Source organism: Brassica rapa, chromosome A10 (genome assembly GCF_000309985.2).
Source record: "Brassica rapa cultivar Chiifu-401-42 chromosome A10, CAAS_Brap_v3.01, whole genome shotgun sequence".
Classification (NCBI taxonomy): Eukaryota; Viridiplantae; Streptophyta; class Magnoliopsida; order Brassicales; family Brassicaceae; genus Brassica; species Brassica rapa.
This window is the reverse complement of record NC_024804.2, coordinates 10,895,654-10,921,329: the sequence shown is the minus strand read 5'-3', so window position 1 is coordinate 10,921,329 and position 25,676 is coordinate 10,895,654. Positions and strand designations below refer to the sequence as shown.

The 25,676-nt window shown below is 32.7% G+C and overlaps 2 protein-coding genes and 1 pseudogene across 3 annotated transcripts; all 3 read left to right on the top strand.

Moving 5' to 3' along the window:
• Positions 1-27: 27 nt before the first annotated feature.
• Positions 28-7,264, top strand: LOC103844978 (probable long-chain-alcohol O-fatty-acyltransferase 4). The gene has a single exon (XM_033282824.1). The coding sequence runs from the start codon at positions 5,193-5,195 to the stop codon at positions 6,210-6,212; it is 1,020 nt and encodes a 339-aa protein (XP_033138715.1). The 5' UTR covers positions 28-5,192; the 3' UTR covers positions 6,213-7,264.
• A 1,485-nt stretch (positions 7,265-8,749) lies between these two features.
• On the top strand, positions 8,750-12,897 carry LOC117129275 (annotated as a pseudogene).
• Positions 12,898-16,109: 3,212 nt separating this feature from the next.
• LOC103846113 lies at positions 16,110-19,401 on the top strand. Of its 2 annotated transcripts, XM_033282800.1 has the most exons (9): positions 16,113-17,194; positions 17,282-17,555; positions 17,652-17,766; positions 17,837-17,961; positions 18,113-18,194; positions 18,276-18,387; positions 18,465-18,622; positions 18,696-18,816; positions 18,883-19,401. In XM_033282800.1, exons 1-9 carry the CDS (start codon positions 16,763-16,765, stop codon positions 19,159-19,161), a joined length of 1,698 nt encoding a protein of 565 aa, XP_033138691.1. In that variant the 5' UTR covers positions 16,113-16,762; the 3' UTR covers positions 19,162-19,401. The 2 variants fall into 2 exon arrangements, with proteins under 2 accessions (XP_033138690.1, XP_033138691.1); XM_033282799.1 differs by having other exon boundaries at positions 16,110-17,194; positions 18,113-18,387.
• Positions 19,402-25,676: the final 6,275 nt, after the last annotated feature.

Genomic DNA, 25,676 nt, shown 5'->3' with positions numbered 1-25,676 from the left:
TATAACATTTTGTTAGTTAATACTATTGTAATATTTTTTATATGTGTGCTTAGTTATTTACAAACTTTTATGAATTTAAACTAATTATGACAAATATAAAGACTATAAGATAAAATGCAAATAGTGTTGAAGTTAAATTTAAAGTTTTGCTTTTAGAGAAAAACACTTTTAAATTTCAAAGATAGAGTTTTGGAATTTCATAATAGAGTGTATTTTTGGAGATGCTCTGAGAAACACATATATTCACAGATTTGCCATTTTTATTTTTTTAAACAAATTAAATAATAAAGAAGAGATACATGATTATGATATACAAGATTTAATTGTGTATGTATGTTTTATTACAGCTGTGGCTATGTTTCTGTTTCATCGAACAACTAGGATAAGACCTGCACCTTGCACAGGATAAAATATTTATTAAAAAAATTATGTTTTTATATTGTAAAATCTGATGATTTATGAATACATGTGTTCTTGTGGTTAATATATATTCAGTATTTATGTTTTTTTAGATATATAATAATTAACTACCAATAAATATTTGGTACACATAGAAAAAATATCGAAGCCCAAATCAAAAATTAAAATGTGATATCATTGATACTCCTATAATCCCCTATATTAAGAGTTGTGAAAAATTGATGTTATTTCTAAGGGAAAACTCAACCGTATATATATATATATATATATATTAAGCATAGGTAGGTTTTCGGATTGTTTGAAAAGTTAAAATTAGCATTAATTATCTAGAAACTGTATTTTAGTTTGATACATTGAACCAATATTTATGTAAATTTTCAATAACTACCACAAACATATTTGGCAAATTGTTTTAAATGGTCGAAATTATAGACTTGGTGACTTAGTATATTATTAATTTATTATCTTAAATTAAACTTACCATATAGAACTTTTTCAAAATTTTGTACCAAGCTTAAAAATTCTGTGGAAGCACTAACTTGGCAGAAAAGTTTCTTATTTATTTAAACAGTCTTGTATAAAACAATTAGTTTAAACTTACCAAAAGAGTCTGATTCTAAAATTGTGTATCATGAAAATTTGGTTCAAATTTTAGGATTTTTATTGTATTGTACCGATAAAAATAGCGGTAGTTTACGATTGATCTTCTTTCGGCTCAATTGAAATTAGAAAGACCATTTAAGAGACCTCAATTATAGATAATCCAAAATAAATAGTTGTTTTCTAATTAATATATTGTATTGAGAAATTTAAGAATAATATATGATCGAATTGCTTTTATATGTATACAATTTTTGTTGGTTTATATAATCATATATATGTTGGACCGATACATTTGGATATTTTTTTACTAACATATCATTAAATAAAATTTATATATTTTCGATTTTGAAGTTACACTAATTTTCAGAATATCATATTTTTACTTTCTTTTTGACAATATAAGATTAAAAAATAAAATACTAAAAAGACAATCACAAATTGGATTAAGCTTATAATTTGAAGTATAGTTTGGTTATGGACCACATTAAGACAACATAAAATTTTGCAGCCCGACTATTATTATACTTAAGACCCAAATATAAAAAGATAATAGTATTATTTGTTTACCACCAATACTTTGAATATGATGAAAGTTAGATTAAAGTGATATATATCATTAGCTACTACGAAAGGTCATTATTAATGTTTTTCTAGACGACAAAAAATAATTAGACAGGTGACAAAGCTTTTTTTTAATCTTCAATATAAATTTCATAATTTAAGTTCTTTCTTTAGAATTGTGTTGCAAGAAAAAATATTCGATATATAAGTTCGTTTAGTAATAAAAACAACTTAATTTATGTATTACTCTTTATAGAAATTTATGTAGGCAAGGAAGGCATGATAACCGAACAAAATTCTTCTTTCTTGTTCTCTTATTAACAAAACAATTTTGAATAGCTGCATCTGTTTGCTATTTTTTTTCATCAAAGCGTCTCTTTGCTATTAATAAAAAAACAATACTTAAAAAAATCATTACTTTCTGATTTATAGCAAAACATGCAATACTTAGGCTGTAATATATAACAAAGTTTGATTTAAATTGATGTCCAAGTAATACAGACTAAGAATATATCTTACACTTTAAAAAAAGTTATTATGTTAAATCACAATATAATTAGGAGATCGCCATTTAAATAAAATCTAACTTAATGAGATCGCCGCGTATTAAGTTTATCATATCATATACATTTATGTTTGGATTAATGTTCTTTTCCTAGCAATTGGATTTTAAACTTACTAATTTTTCAATTGATTCTTATCATGCCACGTAAGCCAAATTGACATCCTAATTAAGTGACACCTAAGCAAGATTCCTTTTTAATTAATACAAATTTAATGTTATAACTTTTTAAATGTTTCTCTATTAATATATAGGGGATAACAATTGGGTTATAGATTGTAGACGACTAAAAGATATTATCAAATATACCCTTGCTATCAAAGTTTGGAATTTTAAATATAAAGTTTCCATATTTCCAACTTTTCGACTTGTGTATCAAGCATATTTTATTCTCATATATCTATAAGATTATTAAGGGAGTATTATTGAATTTTTGATCTAGAAAGGAAAACATCATTTATACCTACAAAAAGTAAATATCTTCGATGTCATTTTACTGGTTACGTCTCGGTTAAATTTTGTATGAACCAATTTTTCTTTCAATTTTGCTCGGTTAAATTATAAATACTAAGCCTGCCGGACATTTTCTTCGGTTTTTCAATTCTCGGATATACATAACTGTAATGCCATAACTACAATGGCTAGTAAGGTTTTGTGTAGAAGTTTTTCAAGAGAATATAAGTATTATAACTGTTATTGAAGACTAACGGAAGAAGATGTCCGATTTTATTTGCTAGTCAACTTTTTCGGATGTATAAACTATCAGATTAGTTTTCGGATGTATAAACTATCATCATAGTTTCTTATAAAACTTTGTATGGTCGAGTATTGTATAAAATTTTCTTATACTGGATTATTGTTTCTCAACTTTTATGTTACCAACGTCGATATTGTTTGTCAACTTGTGATCATGTTATTATCATCGACTAATGTTATTATCATCAACTAATGTTTTTCATTCGCCAGGTTTTTGTAGACATAGCTCTGAGTTGTTACGATCATGTTCTTATGCTAAACTAAAGTTTATATGTTTTATATCATATTTCATATCACGTATACATATATTGCCTAGCAATTGGATTTGGACAAACATATTTTACAACTGATTTGTAGGATGACACATAAGCAAAATTAACAGCTTAATTAACTGACACATAAGCAAAGACGTTTTTTAATTAGTACAAAATATAGGTTATAACTTTTTAAATGATCATCAATTAATATATAAGGGATGTGTTTTCAATAATATCTACATTAATATTATCTACTTGAAACGGAAATAATCTCTAAAACATCAAATTAAAATAAATTACAATACCTTTCTCTCTCTTGAAACTTTCCTCCGACCTCTCTCTAAAGTTTCAGTAAATCGAGCTTGTCTTTGGTGGCCGGCGGCTTACGCCGCCGGTTATCAACTTTTGTCTTTTGTTTTTTGTATGTATATATCTTCGATCGTTTGATCGAACTCTGTTTTCCGGTTAGCGGATCTTCTTCTTCGCAAGGCGACTTTTGGTGTGTTCATGTTTCAACCAAATCGGAGCCGCTTATCACTCCTATCATCTCTCTGTTATGGTTGATCCTAAATAAAGTTCTGATCTTTTAGATCAGAGTTCCGATCTGTTTCGGATCGGAGTTAATGGTGGCCCTCCGAGATTTTATTCTTCCATCTCCTTCTTCGTTCTTTGCGACGTATCCTCTCAAGCTTCAAAGGGAGTAATATCGGAGCTTCGTCAGTCCGTCAGTCCTAAGTGGGGCGGTTAAAAGTCCTTGTGTCAGATGAACCAAGGAGCGGGCTTTGCTTCCCTAGCGGTCAGGAGAAGGCGTTAATGATCTGAAGAAGGCGAAAACGGAGGATCAACCAGAAGTTGGATCGGAAAATTTGAAGCAGCGAAATAAGGGACTCAAATCGAACTTGGCTTTCACGGCGGAGTTGGTGATCGGAGAAAAAGCATCACGGAGGAAAGAGAGAATCAATGCATGGTTGACACGTGTCACAGACGTGGCAATACATCTCTTGGAAACGAACACGCATACTTTAGAGACGGTTTTGATTTGTTGTAATTATCCCTTAAATGGGCTTAAATTTTAATATTCTGATCTACTTTGTAAACCTATTGGACCTTCATTTCAATGAAATGAAAATGTTGACAAAAAAAAAACACATCAAATTAAAACAGAAATTGTATTAAAGCTGAGACTAGTATAAATGAAATAATCATTAAATAGTATAAATCAAATGGAATTTCAATACTGATAATACTACATTTTTTTATTAATTGATGTTTTAAAATTATAGAAATAGATTAAGATATTTATTTTTTTCGTTCTAAACTAACATACCGTTAGTTATCTAGCAAATAAAATAAAATAATAAAAATAAACTGCATATACAAATGTTATAAAATATAAAAGTTAATAGATTTTACATAAAACTTGAAAATGTCATCTAATTTTGAATATATTTTTTAAACGTTATATATTAAAAAAAAATGGAAAACGTTGCCCAATAAACAAACTAATAAATTCAACTAAAAGCTTCCAGCATGTGCATTTTGAAAATTACCAATGAGAGCTTTTGATTGTTGGTAGCTTCAAATGCAACCATCCCCATTTTGTTCCTATTTATTTTCACTGCCAGTCTGTATATGCACGGTTCCCAAGTTTTTCTTTCAAATATTAATTTTATTCACTAAAACAATTTTATTCTAGAAAAAGGAACTAAATGTTTCCTCCAGTTATTCTGTCCATATCCATTTTTACAATTGTGTTCCTTAAAATTAAGAAGCTGTTACAATAAAACCCAAATCTAATTTCCCCATCCTTGTTTTCCATCTCCTGGAGTAGAGATAGCTTCCCATGAAAGTTGCAATTTCTAAAGTCCGAATCTGCTTAACATTGTGTCTAGCTGTCAAATCAAATTTCCCTGATTTTATATTAAGAACGTGCATGATTCATCTGATCATTTAAAACATATAATAACCAAACCAAAATTTAAGTCAAAGCCTCGGTGATCGAAAAAAGAAAACAAAGAAGAAGATCTAGAGAGATGGAAGAAGAACTCAAGAACTTCATCAAGGTTTGGTTTTATGCAATCATCTCTGTAGCTTATTGCTACTACGTATCAAGCAGAATCAAACCTGGTGTTTTACGATTACTCTCTGTTCTTCCAGTTATTGCTCTGTTTCTTTTTATTCCTCTGTTTTTCTCCTCTGTTCACTTCTCTGGAGCCTCAGCCTTTTTCTTCACATGGCTCGCCAATTTCAAACTCATCCTCTTCTCCTTCGACAAAGGTCCTCTTTACCCACTTCCTCAAAACCTCCCCCGGTTCATCTTCTTCACTTGCTTCCCCATCAAGCCTCAACAAAACCCTAAATCACAAAACCAGATCCCCAAATGGGTTTTCGCCATTAAAGTCCTCATCTTTGGTGTGTTGTTACATACGTATGATTACAAACAACACTTGTCTTTCACTACGCTATTGGTTATATATTCTCTGCATATATATTTAGAGCTTGAGATTCTCTTAATGCTCGTCAAAGTTTGGGTCTTTATGTTTCTTGGATGCGACCTAGAGCCACAGTCCAATGAACCATACTTAGCAACATCTCTTCAAGATTTCTGGGGTCGCCGGTGGAACCTCATGGTCCCGGCGATCCTCCGGCCAGCGGTTTACAACCCGGTGCAGCGACTAGCCGAATGGAAAATGAGCTCTGATCATGCTAGGTTTCTGGCGGTTTTAGCGACGTTCTTGGTCTCCGGTGCAGTTCATGAGCTGATTTTCTATTATATAAACCGGGAGATGCCTACAGGAGAAATCACTTGGTTCTTTGTGTTACATGGAGTTTGCACGGCTGCCGAAGTAGTGGTGAAGAAGAGGACGTTTGTGGGGCGGTGGAAGGTGAGTCCGATGGTTTCACGACTGCTTACGGTAGGGTTTGTTGTGTTGACCAGTGGATGGTTGTTTTTCCCTCCTCTTATAAGGGGTGGCATGTTTGTGAGACTCCCTAACGAAGCCTTGTTGTTTATTGATTCTGTCAAGCACAAGTTCTTTACGTTTGGGTCATGATTCATGGATGTATGTGTGTTTTATTTATAGCTGGATTATCGAATTGAATTACTTTGTGGAATTTCATAATACACTAATTGTGGTTTTAGTTTAGTTGATCATCTAATGTATACACGTCCTGTCGTGGGAACATCTCTGGTCTTAAATTATCTTATCTTTTTTTTTTTTAATCTTAAACTATCTAATTGATGAAATTTAGTGTCAAACACATGGAACCTTATGTTTAAAACGGGCAATATCATTCTAAATGAAGGATTAAGCATCTGATAACAGATATCTTATTACTCTTATTCTAGTAGAACAGCCATAACCTCTTTTAATACCAGATCAGTTTCTCTTTGCACCATCTTTGAGGAATGGTCTTAACGAGATGTTTGGTCATCGAGGATACTCTGACCTCAATAAAAGGGTTGGTCCGAAGACAGTATTTGTAAATTCAAGAAGATTGAGACGCACAATGGAAAATACTTGCGAAGCAAGTCAGTGAAGAAGTCTTGTTCAGTGAATGTTTTGTGTTATCGAGGTAATGATTTTGTTCTAATAAGTATATATCAAGAGACTAAGACCATCATTAACTCTAGTCTTTTAAGTGGTGTTATTAGCTTCGGCTAAGAGACGGTTCTTAACTTTTCTTAGATTTTAACTAAAAACTGTCTCTTAAATACTTTCTATATTCCCGAAAGTAAGATTTTCTAAAGTGTTCACGCTTATTAAGAATTTAATAAATATTTACAATTTAATTTCTCTTTTACTTTATTATACACTTTCTAATAACTTTTCACCAATGAAATTTAATCAATTCAAATATTTTCATTTAATGTTTCTTAAAAGTATAAAAAAGTATCTTAAACATATAGAAAATCTATTTTTATGGAATAAGTAAAAAATCTAAAACATCTTACTATCGGGAACGGAAGGAGTAAGAGCATCTGTATTGGAAGGCCCTTAAGGCATCCCTTAGGGGAAGGGGGTGGGAACCGAGGAAGAAAGAGAAGGGAAAAGCCCTTAATTAAGGGTTGTCCCTTACTCTCCTATGACCAAAAAAAAAAAAAGCAGAACAAGGGACTTTCTCTCCATCTCTCTTCATCCCACCAATACAGATGCTCTAAGAGATATAAAAGTCGTCTCTTAGCTGAAAAGTGTAAAAATTAAAAAAAAAACAAAAAAGTGTCAAATCATTTGTTAAGAACCCCAGCTAAGAGACTATGGTTAAGACCATGATTAACCCAGGGTTCTTAGAGTGGGGTTCTTAGCGGAAGTTAAGAAACAGTTTCTTAACTTCCGCTAAAAACCCCATCCCAAGAACCCCGGATTAATCATGCTCTAATGATGCCCTAAGACCATCTCCAATGGTTTATTCTATTTTTTCCTCTAAAATAGAGTAACTCTATAATAGAGTTGGATGTTGCTCCAATGGTACTCTATTTTATAGTAAAAAAGAAAGTGATGAACAAAAAATAAAAATGTTACTCTATATATGGAGTGAAAAATAGGTTTACACTATTATAGAATAGAAAATAGAGTATCATTGGATTATTTTTACTCTAAACTCTATTTTAGAAGAAAAAATAGAGTGGGGTTGGAGATGCCCTAAGACCATGATTAACGCTGAAACCCCACATGGGGTTTTTTATTTTTTTTTTGTTTGAGTAAGAAAAAAATTAAAGACCAACTGATCGTGGACCGCCACGTATCAATAGGACCCGCAAACAGTTCAAAAATCTACCGAATAGCGATCCTTATTTTCGCTTTCTTGTAACCGATTTTTCCCTTTTTGTGGGCCCCCCACCTATAAACCCCACTAAAAAACTCTTCCCCTCTCCCGATAATCCTGCTCTAAGCATGATTGGGACCCTGGTTTGAAGCTCTGTATCATATTTGAAGTCTTTTTTAGTCAATATTCAATTTGATATTTAAATGGTAAGATGTTAAGAATATCAAATATGTCCCAACAATCATTATAAATTTTTGTCCTGATAAAGCCTAGCAAATAGAAATTTTCCTGTTTAACTGTCCATATATGTTATTTTAGAGGATGATTGGAAGGAGATGTAGCTTTTGTAGTTTTGCTTTAGAAATAAAACTGAAGATTTTTTTTTGATGTGGCTGTAGATAATTTTGCTGTAAAATATTATTTGTTGGTTTAAAAAGATTCAATGACTTACATATAAATTTTCTAAATCAAAAAATAAATGCTCTAAATTTATGGTTTTCCACAGCAAAAAATAAATTAAAAGAAAAAAATCAGTAGCTTTAAAATCTTTACAAAGCATGATTGGCAAAAATTTAAGCTGTAGAAATAATTTAGACTGTAGGGAGATTTTACAGCACTTCTAAAACACTTGCCAATCAATCCCTTAATATTTAATTCAATCAAATATTTTTGCTTACAAATGAAATAAATATTTTTTTCGTTTATCAAATCTTATTCATTAGCATTCTTTGGAAACCATTTATTAAATAACGGAGTATGCACATAAATTAAAGAAAAATGAAGTCATATCTAGTATTTAAAATTTGCCTTGATTTGGTATTGCTTTCGTGACTTGTGTGGATTCTAAAACCCACACTAAGTATTTGGTAGTGTTTGAACGTAAAACTAGAGAAGAAAAATTATGTGGACAACAATACTTTTAGAACACAACGATATAATCAGATTTCGGTTGATGAAAATGGATTTTATTTGATTGATTGGGGTTGAATACAATAAATGAATGAGATCGAGGTTATAACTGAGATCTATTACAAAATGAGCAACTCTCGAGCTTAAGGGCGAGGTCGATGTGTATAACTAATGCTCTCTAGTATTTCACGTGTCCCCTCTATCTCGATATCACCTTCTTCTTATAGATGTCTCTTTTCCGGATCTCTCTCAACGACTTTCTTGATCCTCGGGATCTCCACGTTTTGTGTCCACCTCATCTCTTTCTCGTTATTGGGCCGACTTCTTATCTTCCTATCGGACCCGTCCTTATATTGGTCCGATCACGAATCGATCGAAATTGGATCCAACAACTTGCACCATATAATTAATTATCCAACTAACTATAATCCGCTTAATAAAAAAATAAACTGCATAATATTAAAATTCATGTAACACAAAATTTAATAAATTTATTGAAAACTGAATATATCATTTAATTTGAAACAAAAAATCTCTAAAACGTTAAATATTAAAAAAAATGAAGCGTAAAATATTCAATCTAAACCCTTATACCACGATTTGAATGTCCATGCATATATACTTATATACCACATCAGAAGTTGTTTCAGTACAGTAAAAACTATATAAATTAATACTGTTGAGATTTTGATATTTTGATATTTTATAAGTTTATAAAATTATTATTCAAAAATGTTTTCATTTACCTTAATATTTTAAATATATATCTTATGCAAAATAAAATTAAAATTTGATTTTATGGTGTTGGTATTGTATACTCAATATATTTAATAGAGTCAGCTTTTATATAGTTTCTACTGTATATAAATCCATATTTTCCTTATTTCCCTTTGTTTGCAAGTCATAAAACTAGATATGACCTCAAATTTATTTATTAATTATTATCATATTTGTTAATTTATTAAGTATTAATTTATAGAGTTTTACTGTAACTAGATCCATATTTTTCCTTATATCCCTTTGAAGTTGCAAGTCATAACTAGATCCATCTTTTTCCTTATATCCCTTTGAAGTTACTGTAACAAGATCAATCTTTTTCCTTAACGTCCGAATCTGCTTAGTAACGTGTTTAGTTGTTAAATCGAGTTTCCCCAAAAATAAATAATAACCAAACGAAATTTAAGTCAAAGCCTCGGTGATTGGACAAAAAAGGATACAGAGAGATGGAAGAAGAACTCAAGAACTTCATCAAGGTCTGGGTTTCTATAATCATCTCTGTATCCTACTGTTACTACCTATCAACCAGAATCAAAGTATCAAACCCGGTGGTTTAAGATTACTCTCTGTTCTTCCAGTTTGTGTTCTGTTCCTTCTCCTTCCTCTGTTTTTCTCCTCTGTTCACTTCTCTGGATCCGCAGCGTTTTTCTTCACATGGCTCGCCAATTTTAAACTCATCCTCTTCTCCTACGAAAAAGGTCCTCTTTACCCACTTCCCCAAACTCTCTCCCGGTTCATCTACTTCACTTGCTTCCCCATCAAGTCTCAACATAACCCTAAATCTCAAGACGAGATCCCCAAATGGGTTTTCGCCATCAAAATTGTCATCTTTGGTGTGTTGTTACGTATGTATGATTACAAACAACACATGTCTCCGACTATGCTATTGATTATATATTCTCTGCATATATATTTGGAGCTGGAGATTGGCTTAATGCTCGTCAAAGCTTTAGTATTTATCTCTCTCGGATGCGATCTAGAACCACAGTTCAATGAACCGTACTTACCCACTTCTCTTCAAGATTTCTGGGGTCGCCGGTGGAACCTCATGGTCACAGCGATACTCAGGCCAGCTGTGTACGACCCTGTGCAGCGAATAGCTGAATGGAAAATGAGCTCCGATCATGCTAGGTTTTTGGCGGTTTTGGCGACGTTCTTGGTCTCCGGTGCAGTTCACGAGCTGATCTTCTTTTATATTACCCATGAGATGCCTACAGGAGAAGTCACTTGGTTCTTTGTGTTGCATGGAGTTTGCACGGCCGTGGAAGTAGCAGTAAAGAAGAGGACGTTTATCCGGAGGTGGAAGATGAGTCATATGGTTTCACGACCGCTTACGGTAGGGTTTGTAGTTTTGACGACTGGTTGGTTGTTTTTTCCTCCTCTTATAAGAGGTGGCATGTTTGAGAAACTCCCTAACGAAGTCTTGTTGTGCATTGATTTTGTCAAACACAAGCTTTTTAATTTTGGTTCATGATTCATGGATGGATATATCTGTGTTTTATTTTTACTAGGGGGTTTCCGGGCTATGCCCGGATTTTTTCTTATAATATTAGTTTAATTTAATTTGTATAAAAAATATGATAAATACTTTTACCAAAAAATATGATATATACTGGAACTGGTTATAGAATTATATAAAAAAAATATAAAACTATTATTTGTTGTGTTTTATTGGAATTTTATATAGGAAATTAGTAAGACTAAGAAAAAATTAACTAACTTATTATTTTAGATCTATATATATTCTTTATCTTGGTTATTTATTTTATGTAAGACAACTGTAAAAATTATAACTAATACTGTATAAAGTTTGTTTGGTTTTACAATTATTAAGTTTTCATTTTTGTACTTGTCTTTAAAAGTACAGAAAATAGGCCTATTAACCATACAAAAAACATAATTTTACTAAATATCCAACATCTCATCATTTCTATACTTTCTCTTCTTATCTCTCTAAATATTTAATTTCTATTTTGTTTTGGTTATTCGGCAAATAACCCCAAACTAAAGTACCAACCTACTTGTAAATGGGTTTTTTATTTTTTTTTCTTCAGTTTATTGCTTTAGTCAAAATTTAAATTTATCATTTATTGTTTGCTATTTAATTTATGTTTTTGTTTAGTTTGTTTTGTGATGGAAATAAATTTTGCTTCATGATTTGAAATATTTTTAGTTGTAAAGGTATAGAAGGTTTTCTTTCTTACAGTTGATTTAATATTAATTTTGCAGTTTCTTCTTTTAATAATTTAAATAATTAGATTTTACTATGGAAATATTGTAAATATTAATACTATTATTTGATGTTCGAGCTTTTTTGTTTGTTTGTTGGGTAGTGTTTGTGTGTTGAGTCATCCTTTTTTCAAGGCCGAATCTACATGCTCAAACATGGTCATGAGTCTCATGACCTCGCGAAAATTGGTATGAGTGAGGACTTCAAACCCAAAATTTATAAATGGTAGATATATAAAAAAAATTATCACTGTGAACGGTCTAAAAGTAGGTTACTATTTGTTTAGCTTTTGTTTGTAAGTCATTTTTTTTCTAAAGAACACTTAACATAAATCTGATTACACGCATTGCATAGACGTTTTGTGTGTTTATGAAAATAATTTATGAAACAAAAATGGTTTTAATAATTTGATAATTCTAACAGCTACGGTTTGATCCTGCCCTGCAATCTGAGTGGCAAACCAACGAATTGCATTATTATTATTCTCACACTTGCATCACTTTTTTTTTGTTCCACGACCTTTGTCTATGATGCTTTGATAGTTTTGTGTACAAACTCAATATTCAACTTTTACCAAAAAAAACTCAATATTCAACTCCCCCTGCTTGATGAAGCGTTTGACCACCAGCTTTAACTCTTCCAGAGTGGTTCTCTCGCCAAATTTGTTAAGCCTCATAATGGGAATAATAGCAAGCTCCGAAAAAGACATATGGAAGCTCCATTGAGAGAAGTGGACAGCAAGGTGCTCAATCACAGAAAAGATACACTGTTCTTGGAAATTCTGAGACTTCAACCAATTTTTAGGCAGCTTTATGGTTGAGATAGCTCCAAGCTGCTTTACTTGCTTTTCGCTGTCATTTATGGATTTATATTCCAGTATATCCAATACCAGTGAAACTATCAGAATGAATATACCACTTGCACGAGAGAGATTGAGCCATCAAATACATTTAATTCTTAGGAGCACGTACCGTGGTCCACTCAACAGTGTAGCAACTCCATTTATAACCTGAATTATAGTATAAAGCAGAGACTGGAGATCCTGAACGATAAAACTAACACAGAGCTGATCAATACCTTATGCAACTCTAGTTATAGTATAAAGCTGATGTATCTTCTCAGCAGCTTCCTTATTCTCAATAGACACGTTGACGGCTATTGCTGCCTCAAGGTTTGAATTAACAGATTTTTGAAGCTGGTTAACTGCTTTGTCACCAACTGCACTCTATATAAAAGAAAAATAAGCATTTTTTTCAACAACACAAAGAAATCACCTCTTCCATTTCGCATTAATTTCAAACCTGTAAGCACTCTGTAATTGCAGAAGACATGGTTTTTTCAAGTTACAAAAAAAAAAGACATGGTTTTTTCAATAGCTTGTGTTACTGCACGTGCTATGGCTAGAACAATTGAGGTAAATTCTCTTTGTTATTTTCTCTAACACATCATCTAAGTCCTTGCTCATGAAGTTTGTAATCTAATGAGCTTTAGAAATTGTAACCAAATCACTAAAGCACAAAGCTAGGGAATTGTAAGAACTACAAAAAAAAAAGATTTCGATTAAAAAACCAAAAGAAGTCCACAACTTAGACAATAAAAAGTAGCTCAAAATTTCTGAAAATTCAGAGACAAAAAGTCCACAACTCTACACTCAAGAACAAACAAAATAGGTAGCTCAACTAATTTAGAATTCATTTACAAATCTTTTTATCAACCACCAACAGAGTAGCAGTAAACATGATGATTCAGTGGTTTCTATAGAAAAATTAGTTGTTTCATCAGATTATTTAATAAATGAATATGTATAACGATTCTTACATTTTCTTATGCTTCAGAACCCTCATACATTGGGCTTCTAGGACCAAGTCTTCTTTTTATATGTTCGTCAGATCTCAAGATCTTATCTTCCACTGGATCGCCTTTCTATTTTTCTGAGAAACATTATGAAAGCAATTAAGTTGAATTTCGTTTTGGATCTTAGTGGTTCAATCCAATATCTCCTAAACTTTCACGCAAGAAACAGAGAAAATCATTCTGTCGATGCATATTGAAATTTCAAAACCCAATCACTATGAAGAATGATCGATGAATATCAAACCCTTTCACAAAATTGAATGATATAAAAGGAGAGGACAAACCCGATCAGAGGTATCCTGAATGAACTGACACGGATTTTATCGATTTCACCATCATTTGGTGTATTTGTTTTTTTTTTTTTGGAACGTGGTCGTAGCTTAGATTCGGCGAAGAAGTTTAGATAAATAGAGGAACATTGGGAGTCCAAACGTTAACATTTTCATGTTTCGAGTATCCTACTATATAAAAGGAACTAAATTCAAGGTTTTTGAGACTATCCACCTCAGCCAAAATATTCTCATCCAAAAAGAATTAGAAATAAATGTCATTTAAAAGATAATTAACTAACATACAACTTTTGATATTTCTAGAAATTTCAAATTTGTAACTACTAATTTATTAATATAATCATATATCTATTGAATTATGTTCTATTTTTAATCGTTAGACTTCAAGGGTAAATAAATTATTAATTTATAATATATATAGTTTATAACTTTATATTGTAGTTATAAATTAAGAGAAAATAACCGGGGAGGGTGAAGAAGCTCATGTAAAATTATATAATTAAAATGGTAAAATGGTGAGTATGATGACGTGAATCTAAGAAAATTTGTTGTACAAATTATGGTGCTTTCTTCGTCCACTATAATGATTTAAAATAAAATACATATTCACATAAATAAGTCAATATTTGTTGTTTTTTCTGGTAAGATGTTAAGATTATCATTTTTTGAAAGGTTATATACTGTTGTTTTTAAACAACTTATTACAGCAAGGAAACAAAAACAACCAACAACAACTCAAGGTAAAAAAAGTCTTAAGGAAGTCTTATACAAGAAAGATAAAAAGAAGTAAAAAAGAGGAGAAAGAAGAACTTGCCGGGTAAGAGAGGAGACGGTCACGCATCATACGGTCGAGAGAGACAAGGATGACTGATGAAGGTGAGGAGACAGCTGTGAACACGCGAGCATTACGCTCTTTCCACAACAGGTAGATGGCTGACTGAAAGTAGAGCTTGATGACTGGAGTAGCATGCGTATCTGCGTTGACGCGAAGTTGATTGATCCAGGCTGCAATAGAGTGTAGATCAGCCAGAGGAGAAATCCAAACTTCAGCAGCAAAAGACTCCCATATCAAGCGAGAGAAAGATCACTCAAAGAAGAGATGATAGTGAGTCTCTATTTCCAGATTACAAAGGACGCACGTTCCTGAGACATTTAACCTCCAACGCCTCAAGGGATCCTTGGTTGGCAGTCTTCTCCGCAAAGCCAGCCATGATATAAACGCATTATGTAGAATATGTTCCTTGAACCAAATAGTCTTGTGCCAATATTTGTTGTTGATAGTGTTTATATTCTTTTCTGACATTAGTATCTATATTTTTTAGTAAACTGATCCAAATAGATTAATTTGTGGAGCTAACCAAACAAGGATTATAGTGTTTACTTTGGAAAAAGTAATAGGTTGAATGATAGATGGCGTGCGTGCTTTTTCACATGGAAATCTGCACATATATTAAAATCGTAAGATTTGAATCATAAAGAAAATATAATGTATATGACTGAAGTTGGTCCATTCTGAAACTAAAGATGGCTAAAATTCTTCTTTGTCAAAATGCATAGATGTGAATCTTATATGAATAGAGTTCTTCATTGCTTATAACAGTGTAATAAACTCCGTGTGTAAAGGAGAAAAAATGTTATATAAGTGAAAACAAAAGTTATGATTTTTTTTCTTGTGCCTATAGGCTCTTTGCAATTTGAAGAAGAGAGAACATATTGTGTGAAATTTTTTGGCTCGGTCAAATTTTATCCAGTTGTTTATAAAACTGTTGTTATCTGATTCATGTAATTTTTCAGTGTTGATTTAAAAGCCCAAAAAACTCATCTATACTGACTTTTCGATATATTTTTTCTGTGATTTGAATTTAAAAAGAGATAAAACTTTCGATAAGTTATGTAAACTCAGAACAAGTATTTAGCTTTAGAAAGCATTTACATGTTTCAAACTTATAATATATACATATATAATGTTTAAAATTATGCATATAAAACATGTGTAAAATGTGCCTGAATATGTTTCTCTTCTTTAATGTGTTAATCGTACTATATATAACATTATTTTAAAATTTCAAAAAGTTTATGTCACATACAAAAAACCATCAAGAAAAAATATAATTCTCTATTTTTAACAAGAAAAATGAAAAATTATAAACATATAAATTTAAATTAAGAAAAAATAACATCAAAAAAACAAGAAGTTAATGTAAAAGAAAAAACCGACAAATAATATTACAAATAAAATAAATTTATAAGATACAATCCGCGCGAAGCGCGGAAAAAATCTCTAGTTAAAGATAAATCATCTAATAAGTAAAAGGGGAATACGCTCAGCGCTCAGACGTCCACGTCGGATGAAATAATCAGCCAATCCCGTTGCATCTTTCTTCCACGTCTGTGCTTCGTTGGGCTTCATTACGATGGGCTTCGTTATGTTTTATTTTTGTTATGTACCTGGCCCATAAGCCCATAAGCTTGGCCAAACGGAGAACACCGTATCGAGCCTCCACGAACCCTAGCCTTATTTCTCTTGCGCAGACCGCATCGTGCCTCGACGAACCTCGACGAACCCTAACTTCATTCTCCCTTGCGCAGACAAATATCTCATCCCTTTCGTCCTTCCCACTTCTTCCCTTTATCGGTTTCGTCTGTTCATTCACTCCTTCATAAAATCCTCAATAACCTCCATTAATGGATCCCTTTCGCATCCCTCACTCTGATTTCTTTTATAACCCCGATCATTCCACCAGTTTGATTCCCCGCAAAACTATCTTCTCTCCCGATGAATTCCAACAGCAAAAACTCCGCATCCGGCGATCTTATCTCCAAGAAACCTAACGGGAAGGACGATGTCTCCTCCGCCGCACCGGTCAAACCCTCCGCCGCATCGATGAAACCCTCCGCCGCGGCGATGAAAATCTCCGCCGCACCGACGATCCCCTCCGTCGCACCGACGATCCCCTCCGCCGCATCGATGAAACCTATTGGCCAATCCGGTGTCTCCGGTGATTCCTCTTCGACAAAACGTAACGGCAAGGCCGTTGTCTGCTCCGATGTCCCCTCCAACAACAGCGAACGCGTCGTGTTCTTCAAAGATGTGACGTTTGGACCACAAGAAGACGAGTTAAGATTTCGTCTGATCCATTTTTGGGAGGCAAAACACGCATTCTCGAAGATACTTATGGGTCTAGAGATGCTTCTGGTTGACGCAGAGGTTTGTTCCGACATCTTCTCTCTTTTTTTTTATTGTTTATGTTGCGACACAGATTACTAACAATCCTGATTTGTTCGTTCTAAACAGGGCACTGTGATTCAGGGATTCATCCCACCATCAAGGATGGACACTTATCTACGACACATGAAGCCCGGTTCCACCTACAGACTTACCAATTTTTTTGGTTCTAAGACCAAGAAGGTGTACCGGGTTGCTGATCCAGACGTGACCATTGCGTTCTCATGGAAGTCTGTCCTCTCCGATCTCACAGACACTTCGACTTGGTTTCCTGAAGACCGTTTTCGTTTCCATGGTTATGAACAGTTCGAAGCGGCCTGTGACCTCAAAGGGGATCTGTATGGTAAGATCTCTTATATTTTATGATCTGTGCTCAGTCTATCTGTTTATGTTGATCAGATATCTCTTGATTGTTTATTAAGTTATGTTTTTATCGCAGATTTTATTGGTCATATCAAATTGGTGAATGAGCAGGCTCTTAACGAGAGTTTTGTGCTTGATGAAGTTGAGATAGCTTCTGATCGGCGAATTTTGGTTCATGTTCAGACACATGAGTGAGTCATCTAAGTTTTATGCTCTAGACGTATACTTCTTTGTTTAATAAATGTGTTCTCTTCGATGCAGTGGTCCTGTGATGAAGCTCTACATATGGGACAAGGTAGCAACAGCCTTTTGCGAGAAGTTTAGATCGCTTGGAAAACCTCCGAGTGTTATCATGGTGACAACTGTGAATCCTAAGCGATTAGGAGGTTCGTATTATCTAACGATTGTTGTGGTACATAGATGTTAGTAAGTTGCGTGGGAATCACAGTAGTATTAGGTGTTGAGAAGGGCTGTTTTATGGCTAGATTGTTTGATTAATTTGTTATTTTTTGGGTATGGAAATTGGTTATGCTACAGGTGCTTTGTCTCTGTCATCTCTATCATCTTCACGGGTTTTTTTTGATACGGATGTTCATCAAACCAGGGAGTATCTGGCTTGGTATGTATTCATCTTTATATTTGCACCGTTTACGTTAATCTACCGATTGTGTTGCTTATTTTATTTTTTGAACATTTCTAGGCTTGAATCAAACTCGGAAGTTGCTAATAGAGTTAATGCTGAGATTGTCACCAAGGCTGAGACAGCTACAATAGGTGAGCTACTCACTTACATGAAGCAGGAAGGAGCGAAGGTACGACATCTCATGCTTTCATACTTGCATTGGAATTAGATTTGTTATTGAGTATCTTCACTGTTGTAATATTATAGGTTGCTTGGTTCGAGTGTACGGCCACCATTGATGATGTTGTGCGTGGCTCAGCTTGGTACTACATTGCTTGTGGTGGATGCAAGACTAAAGCTACTAAAGGACCTACCACGCTTATGTGTAGGAAGTGTGGAAAGACTGAGATTACTGGTGCTGCAGAGTAAGAATTGTAATTATATTTTCTTGTGTCATATACACCACCAACGTCCATTATTAATGTGCATTTGAAACAGGTATCTCAGCAAGCTATCTGTCTATGACAACAATGATCATGCGAGCTTTGTACTTCTCGGTGACGCTGGGTTTGAGTTAACTGGGAAGAAAGCATCTGTATTGGTTGAGAGTTACTATGAGGTAATCACATACCTGTCCATCGTTCAATTTTTGGTTGTGTTCTAACAATTTTTTAAATTTATATAGGCTAATGAGGGATCAGGAGATGATCATGTAGTCCCGGTGCCTCAAGTCCTTATTGACACCATCGGACAGAAACGCACGTTCGTTATCAAGATATCAAAGCACAACTTGGAAGGCAAGACTCAAGCTTTGACTGTCACCAAGGTACTCCCTCTCGAGGTTCCAGCACTTGGATACGATTTAGCCGCCGACGTGGTTGCCTCTCCTACTGCAGATGAGGGGGTGAAAAGAGGTGCTGATATGATTGTGTCAGATGATGCTAAGCGTGCAAAAAGTGGCTAATATGTTTTGTGTACTTGGGTTGTGTTTGAAGAACGACTATCTGTTTGTTCTTTTGCTTCTGGTTTTGTTTTTTCTTTGTTGAAATATTATGATTTGGTCTGTTTGGTTCAGTTTTTGTGTTGACATTATTTATATATCGTATTTTCTATTTGGATAATTTTTGCTTCGTTGGTTCATTTGTTTATGTTGAGGTTTGACCTTTTTTAAGTTGCTAAAATTTATACAGTATTTTTATTTTTAGTTATAATTATGTTGTTTATTTTAAAATAGTAAGGGACAAATAAAAACTTGAAAAAATTATTTTACTTTTATATATTTCTTCCATATATATTTATAAAATTATCTCTTATTTGTATGTAATAAAAATTAGGGAACTGAGATAATTGAATCTTTATACATGATTTATAGTAAACTTTAGAGTAGACTTTCCCTATTATAACATATATGATTTAAAAAATAAGAAAGGTACAAATTCTCTTATTTAATTATATTTGATATTAAAACTACGAATACTACGTAAGTAATCATCATTACACTATTAAATCACTAAACGACTAATTACTTCAACTCTTGCTAGAATCCAAAAATGATTATTTGCCGAACACAAAAAATATTGGTGCCAGGGGTCGAACCCTGAATAATGAGCATATACAAAGGATGCTCTACCACCGGACTAAATACACACTTCGGAAATCTGATCAAGACAAAAAAACATTTACTTTACAGTTTTTTGGCAGGAACTCAATTTATTAATTAGTGATACTCTTTTTAAAATAAGTTTCATTAAATAACGGAAAACAATATGTTCCTTTAGAAAATATTTATATATGTTTAATTATATATATATATATATATATAATTGAAAGGACATAGAGTACGTGTTAATAGAGTCACCAGATCATTCTTGCGTCATTAATCATGCGAAGGGAAAGGCATCGGTTACTTATCTTTTGTGTTTTTATATTTATTGACGTGCTCCCCAAGAAAAATTAGTCACATAATTGGCTAAAACCAAGTGCTTAATTTTCTGGATATTTACTAAGGTTTAGGAAATTTCTTAATACATATTAAATAAATGATTTTTGTATAAACCCGGACGTAGCCCGGGCAAAATCTCTACTAAATGTTAAAGACGATTTGCAGAGACGTTAAGAAAGATGAAGGTGAAGCTCTTCAGTCGATGAAATCATTTGGACCAAGACGGTCCTGAACTGGGCCACCGAGAATTTTCTTCTGCCCATATGTTTCGGCCTGTGTTAATTGAACTTAGATTCAGCAAATGAATGACATGGCATAAAAGCAATCTCTTATTGGTTAATTTTCTATGCTGAGGTGGATAGGCTTAATGGAGCTCATATATCCCTTTTAATATAGTATAGATTTCATTAAATAACGGAAAACAATATGTTCCTTTAGAAAATATTTATATATGTTTAATTATATATATATATATATATATATATAATTGAAAGGACATAGAGTACGTGTTAATAGAGTCACCAGATCATTCTTGCGTCATTAATCATGCGAAGGGAAAGGCATCGGTTACTTATCTTTTGTGTTTTTATATTTATTGACGTGCTCCCCAAGAAAAATTAGTCACATAATTGGCTAAAACCAAGTGCTTAATTTTCTGGATATTTACTAAGGTTTAGGAAATTTCTTAATACATATTAAATAAATGATTTTTGTATAAACCCGGGCGTAGCCCGGGCAAAATCTCTACTAAATGTTAAAGACGATTTGCAGAGACGTTAAGAAAGATGAAGGTGAAGCTCTTCAGTCGATGAAATCATTTGGACCAAGACGGTCCTGAACTGGGCCACCGAGAATTTTCTTCTGCCCATATGTTTCGGCCTGTGTTAATTGAACTTGGATTCAGCAAATGAATGACATGGCATAAAAGCAATCTCTTATTGGTTAATTTTCTATGCTGAGGTGGATAGGCTTAATGGAGCTCATATATCCCTTTTAATATAGTATAGATTAGGGGTGGACGTTCGGGTACCCGTTCGGGTTCGGATCGGGTATTTCGGATTTTCGGGTATTTCGGTATAGAGGTGTAGAACCCGTTCGGGTACTTCTGTACTTCGGGTCGGGTTCGGGTATTTTTAGTTTGGTTTCGGTTATTTCGGATCGGGTTCAGATATTTAGATTTTGAAAAAATATTAAAATTTTTATTTTTCAAATTTCTTGTATTTAAATATATAACTTTCACTTAACTATTTTTTGTATTTTTAATAGATTGAATGGTTAATAGATTTGGACATAACATTTTCAAACTAAAAAGATATTAATTTGGTTATTGTTTTTAAATTTTGGATGTAACTTTTTGTTAATTGTTGAAATAAAAAGTTTGACATGTATTTTAAGTGCATAGCAAATCATCTTCTACGTAATTGTATGTATATCATATGAATTTAAAGTATGTGTAGTATCAATATAAATATTTTATATAAAATGAAAGATGTAAATTAAAAATATAAGGTTAATTATACATATGTTCGGTTATCTTCAGATATCCATTCGGGTTCGGATATTACCCGTTCGGGTTCGGATATCCAATCTCTCCTAATTTAATACCCGTTCGGATATTTTGCTACTTCGGTTCGGATTTCGGTTCGGATTTTTCGGATCGGGTTCGGGTGCCACTTCGGATTTCGGGTAAAGTGCCCACCCCTAGTATAGATAGTTGGATTATCAAATTGTATTACTTTTGATTCGGACAGCTAAACACATTATTAAGCAGATTCGGATCATCTAGTGTTATTGTCCAATCGTGGAACGTTTCGGTCTATAAGTTTCTAACTGATGAAGTATTAATGTCAAGACGTGAAAGCTTATGTTCAGGAATAATTTTCTTGTTCCTTTGATTTTTCTTTTTATCATACTTTTTTTTACCATCACCTCTTTAGTTTACAGGCTATTTTTAAAGAAGTCTCCAATTTCATAGCATGATATTTAATAAATTGTTTCTCAAAACAAGTGAGATATCTTTTGGATTTGGTCTAATTTTTATTATTTGGAGTTTGGACTACCGGCTCATAATTATCCAAATTGAAGTTAAATTTCAATATTCTCCCATAAATTTGATTTTGTCAACCAATTAGGTTCTCTTTTTCTTCTAAATTACTATTAGTTTGGTCTCAGTTCTATTACCTCTAAGCTTTACTTTGTGTATTTTTTCAGTTGAACTAACAACACTAGATTAACTAACCAGACTCTTCAGAGCAACCATTTTATTTTTGTTTTGTTTTGTGTTTCGGTCATTTAGTTAAACCGTCCGAACATGAAAAATTAAAATTTGTGACGCTCTGATACTTACAAAAGTGGTAAGTCTCACCACTTTATATATCAATTTGAATGAAATGTAGTTGCCTGGAACAGTGAAACCGGAAAAGGAGAACAGAACGTCAAACCCACACATGGATGATGGACCTATGTTTTCTAATGCCATCTCCAACAAGACACCAAAACACTAAATTTGGTGTGATTTTATCTCCAACAAAACACTAAATTTGATACCATCCCATCAAATTTGGTGTAGTGGTGTAATATTATTCATCACACCAAATCTTTAAAATAAATATTTTAATATATTTTATTTAAAAATATAGTTTAATTACTATCAAATTTGTAATTAAACATAAATATATTGTATTATTTTTATTTTAAATTTATTTTCACATTTGGTGTAATAATATTCATCACACAAAATTTCTAAAATACATTTTAATATGTTTCATTTAAAAATATAGTTTAATTACTATCAGATTTGTAATTAAACATAAATAATATTTCATTATTTGTATCTTTAATTTATTTTCATATAATTAAAATTTTAATTTTAATTTGATTTTATTATTATATTCAAAATAAATTAGTAAATAACTATTATTATTTATCACTTACAAATAATAAAATATAAATATAATCTAGATGTAACAAAATTATTATATATCAAAAACAAATAATAGAAATATAAAAGTTTTAAAACTGAAAACATAAAATAATATATAATATTGCTTTTGGTGTAAGATTTGGTGTTATTGGTGGAGATGACAAAAACAAATTGACACCAAAACACCAAATTTAGTGTAATTTCAATACCAAATTTGGTGTCATTGTTGGAGATACCATTAGTCAAAAAGCTGGATTACTTTTGTATATCCAAAGAAAGCTAAAAAGGGGTTCTAATAGTGGGGATTAGTAGATGTCAAATCTTTACTTTTGGATTACTTTTCAGACAGTCGCTTTCAATCTTATGTTGCTACAGGTGGTCCTTCTTGGCTCCTTGCTTGCTTAGGAAGCGGCTCGTTCTTTACCGTGATCTTCCTCTCTACCTCAGTCTTGAGAGATATGTTTGATGTATTGCTGCCTATGTGGTAGTTTTGTTTTGTTTTTCTTTACTTTTTTTTTCTTATCGCTTGCTTTGATGTACGTTTGAGGCTCTGCCCCTTTGGGTGTTTACCCAAAACTTCTATGATAAATCCAGTGTTAAAAAAAATAGTGGGGGTTAGTAGATGTCAAATCGTAAACTGTAGATCAGCAATTTGTTGTTCATCAAATGATTATTAGTTTATTACATATATCTACACCACGTGTGGATCGGAAACAACATGATTAAAATTACCGCAAATGAGATGCACAAAGGAAGGATCCTCAGTATAGAACATTTATTGGTTCTCGTAAAACCACAAGCCCTTGTTTTTAATTGGTTCTTGTCTTTGATTCATCCTAATTCTTCTGACACAAGCAACCAGTAAGTTTGAAAACCTCAGTAAACAATGCATAAAAAAGAGGGATGGGACAGGGATGATGAACTCAACACTTTCAAGTGGTGTAAGCAAAAATGTTTTACAGGTTTTTTTAATACTAATTTGAAAAAAGTATATCCTAAATCCAAAAAGTGGTTAACTACAAAAAATAAGTTTAAAAAAATAGTTTTCTTATGAAAATTGTAGATTCTTTTATTTGAGAAAGTGATAGAGGAAAAACTGGTTCTTCTAACAATTGTCCAATTATTTTATGTAAATAAAGCGAAATGATTGGAAAAGAAACATAAGATTTAAGAGAGATGGAGGAAGAACACATGAACTTCATGAAGGTTTGGGTTTCAGCAATAATCTCAATATCTTATTGTTACTACTTATCAACCAGGATAAAAAATGAAATCTTTCGGTTACTCTCTGTTCCTCCCTCACATGGCTAGCTAATTTCAAGCTCATCCTCTTCTCATTCGATAAAGGTCCTGTCTATCCACTTCCCCCTAATACCTATCTCTCTGTTCATCTGCTTCATTCGATAATGGTTTTTGCCATTAGAGTTGCTTACTTTGATGTGTAACATTTTTTTTTTGACATAATCCCCTATATATAAAAGAGAAGCATTTGCAATAAATATGTTCAAATACATTGACACGTGTCAACCTCACAATCATTTCAAGTTTAGAATGCTTAGGTGTCAGCCTCACACTCATTTAGCAAATAATGTGTTCACACACTATTTTTATGTAAATTTAAGTATTTAGTCTTATATTATTCAAACTTTTATATTTTATTAATTTTATTTTTGGATTTTGAGGATTAAGTATATTTGAATTTTTGTTAAAAAAATTACATAATTAAAATAGATACTCGAATCCAAACAGAATCTGCAATGATTCAAATCAAATTCAAACTAAATTCAAATCAAAATTTGTAAATATCTGAATCATATTTAAATTTCTAAATCTAAAAATCTGAAATCCGAATATATCAACCGAATCCGAACGGATATTCGATGTCCATCCCTTGAAAAACTATACAAAAAATCTCTAATTATAATGTAAAATAAATAATAATCGATTATTTTACTACATAAGTTTTTTAGTGTAAGAGCGTGAGGAAAAAAGAAAGAATACAAACCCCTCAGGGCCTTGAGTGTTTTGATAGTTAATCCTAATAGTTATGTCTAATGAGTAGAAAGAAGCCCATTAGTTAGTTATATAAGCCCAATTAGAAACACAAGAGTAAGAAGGTTGAACGGAGATCGTCGGAGAACCAGAATCTGATCATCTGAGATGATTGACCCGGATTTATATCAAGCTTGGAATGTATCCAGTTGCGGGTGGTTCTGTCAATAGTGGTTATGATGGAGGTGTAAGGTTTGAAGCATTGACGATGGATGTAGAGAGTTAGTTTGTTGCCAGACCACAATAGAGAGTTTTGATCGCCGCCTGATTGCAGAGGACGCAAGTGGGGTCCACCATTAAGCCACATGATATCAGTCTGTCCTTTGAGGGGATCCGGTTGAGCACAATGAGCCATGTTAAGAAGCTGTTCCTTGGGATACCAGACCACAGATGCCCAAGGTACACTTACTTAATGACGCTTTAGAATATTATAATTATACATATCACCAGTCTTGAACTTAGTCCAATTGCAACTATCCACTCTGTTGAATCTGCATCATTAGAAAGGTTAATTGAAGTTAGGAATGTCTGGATACACAGTTGCCTGTCTGAACGAGCCGGT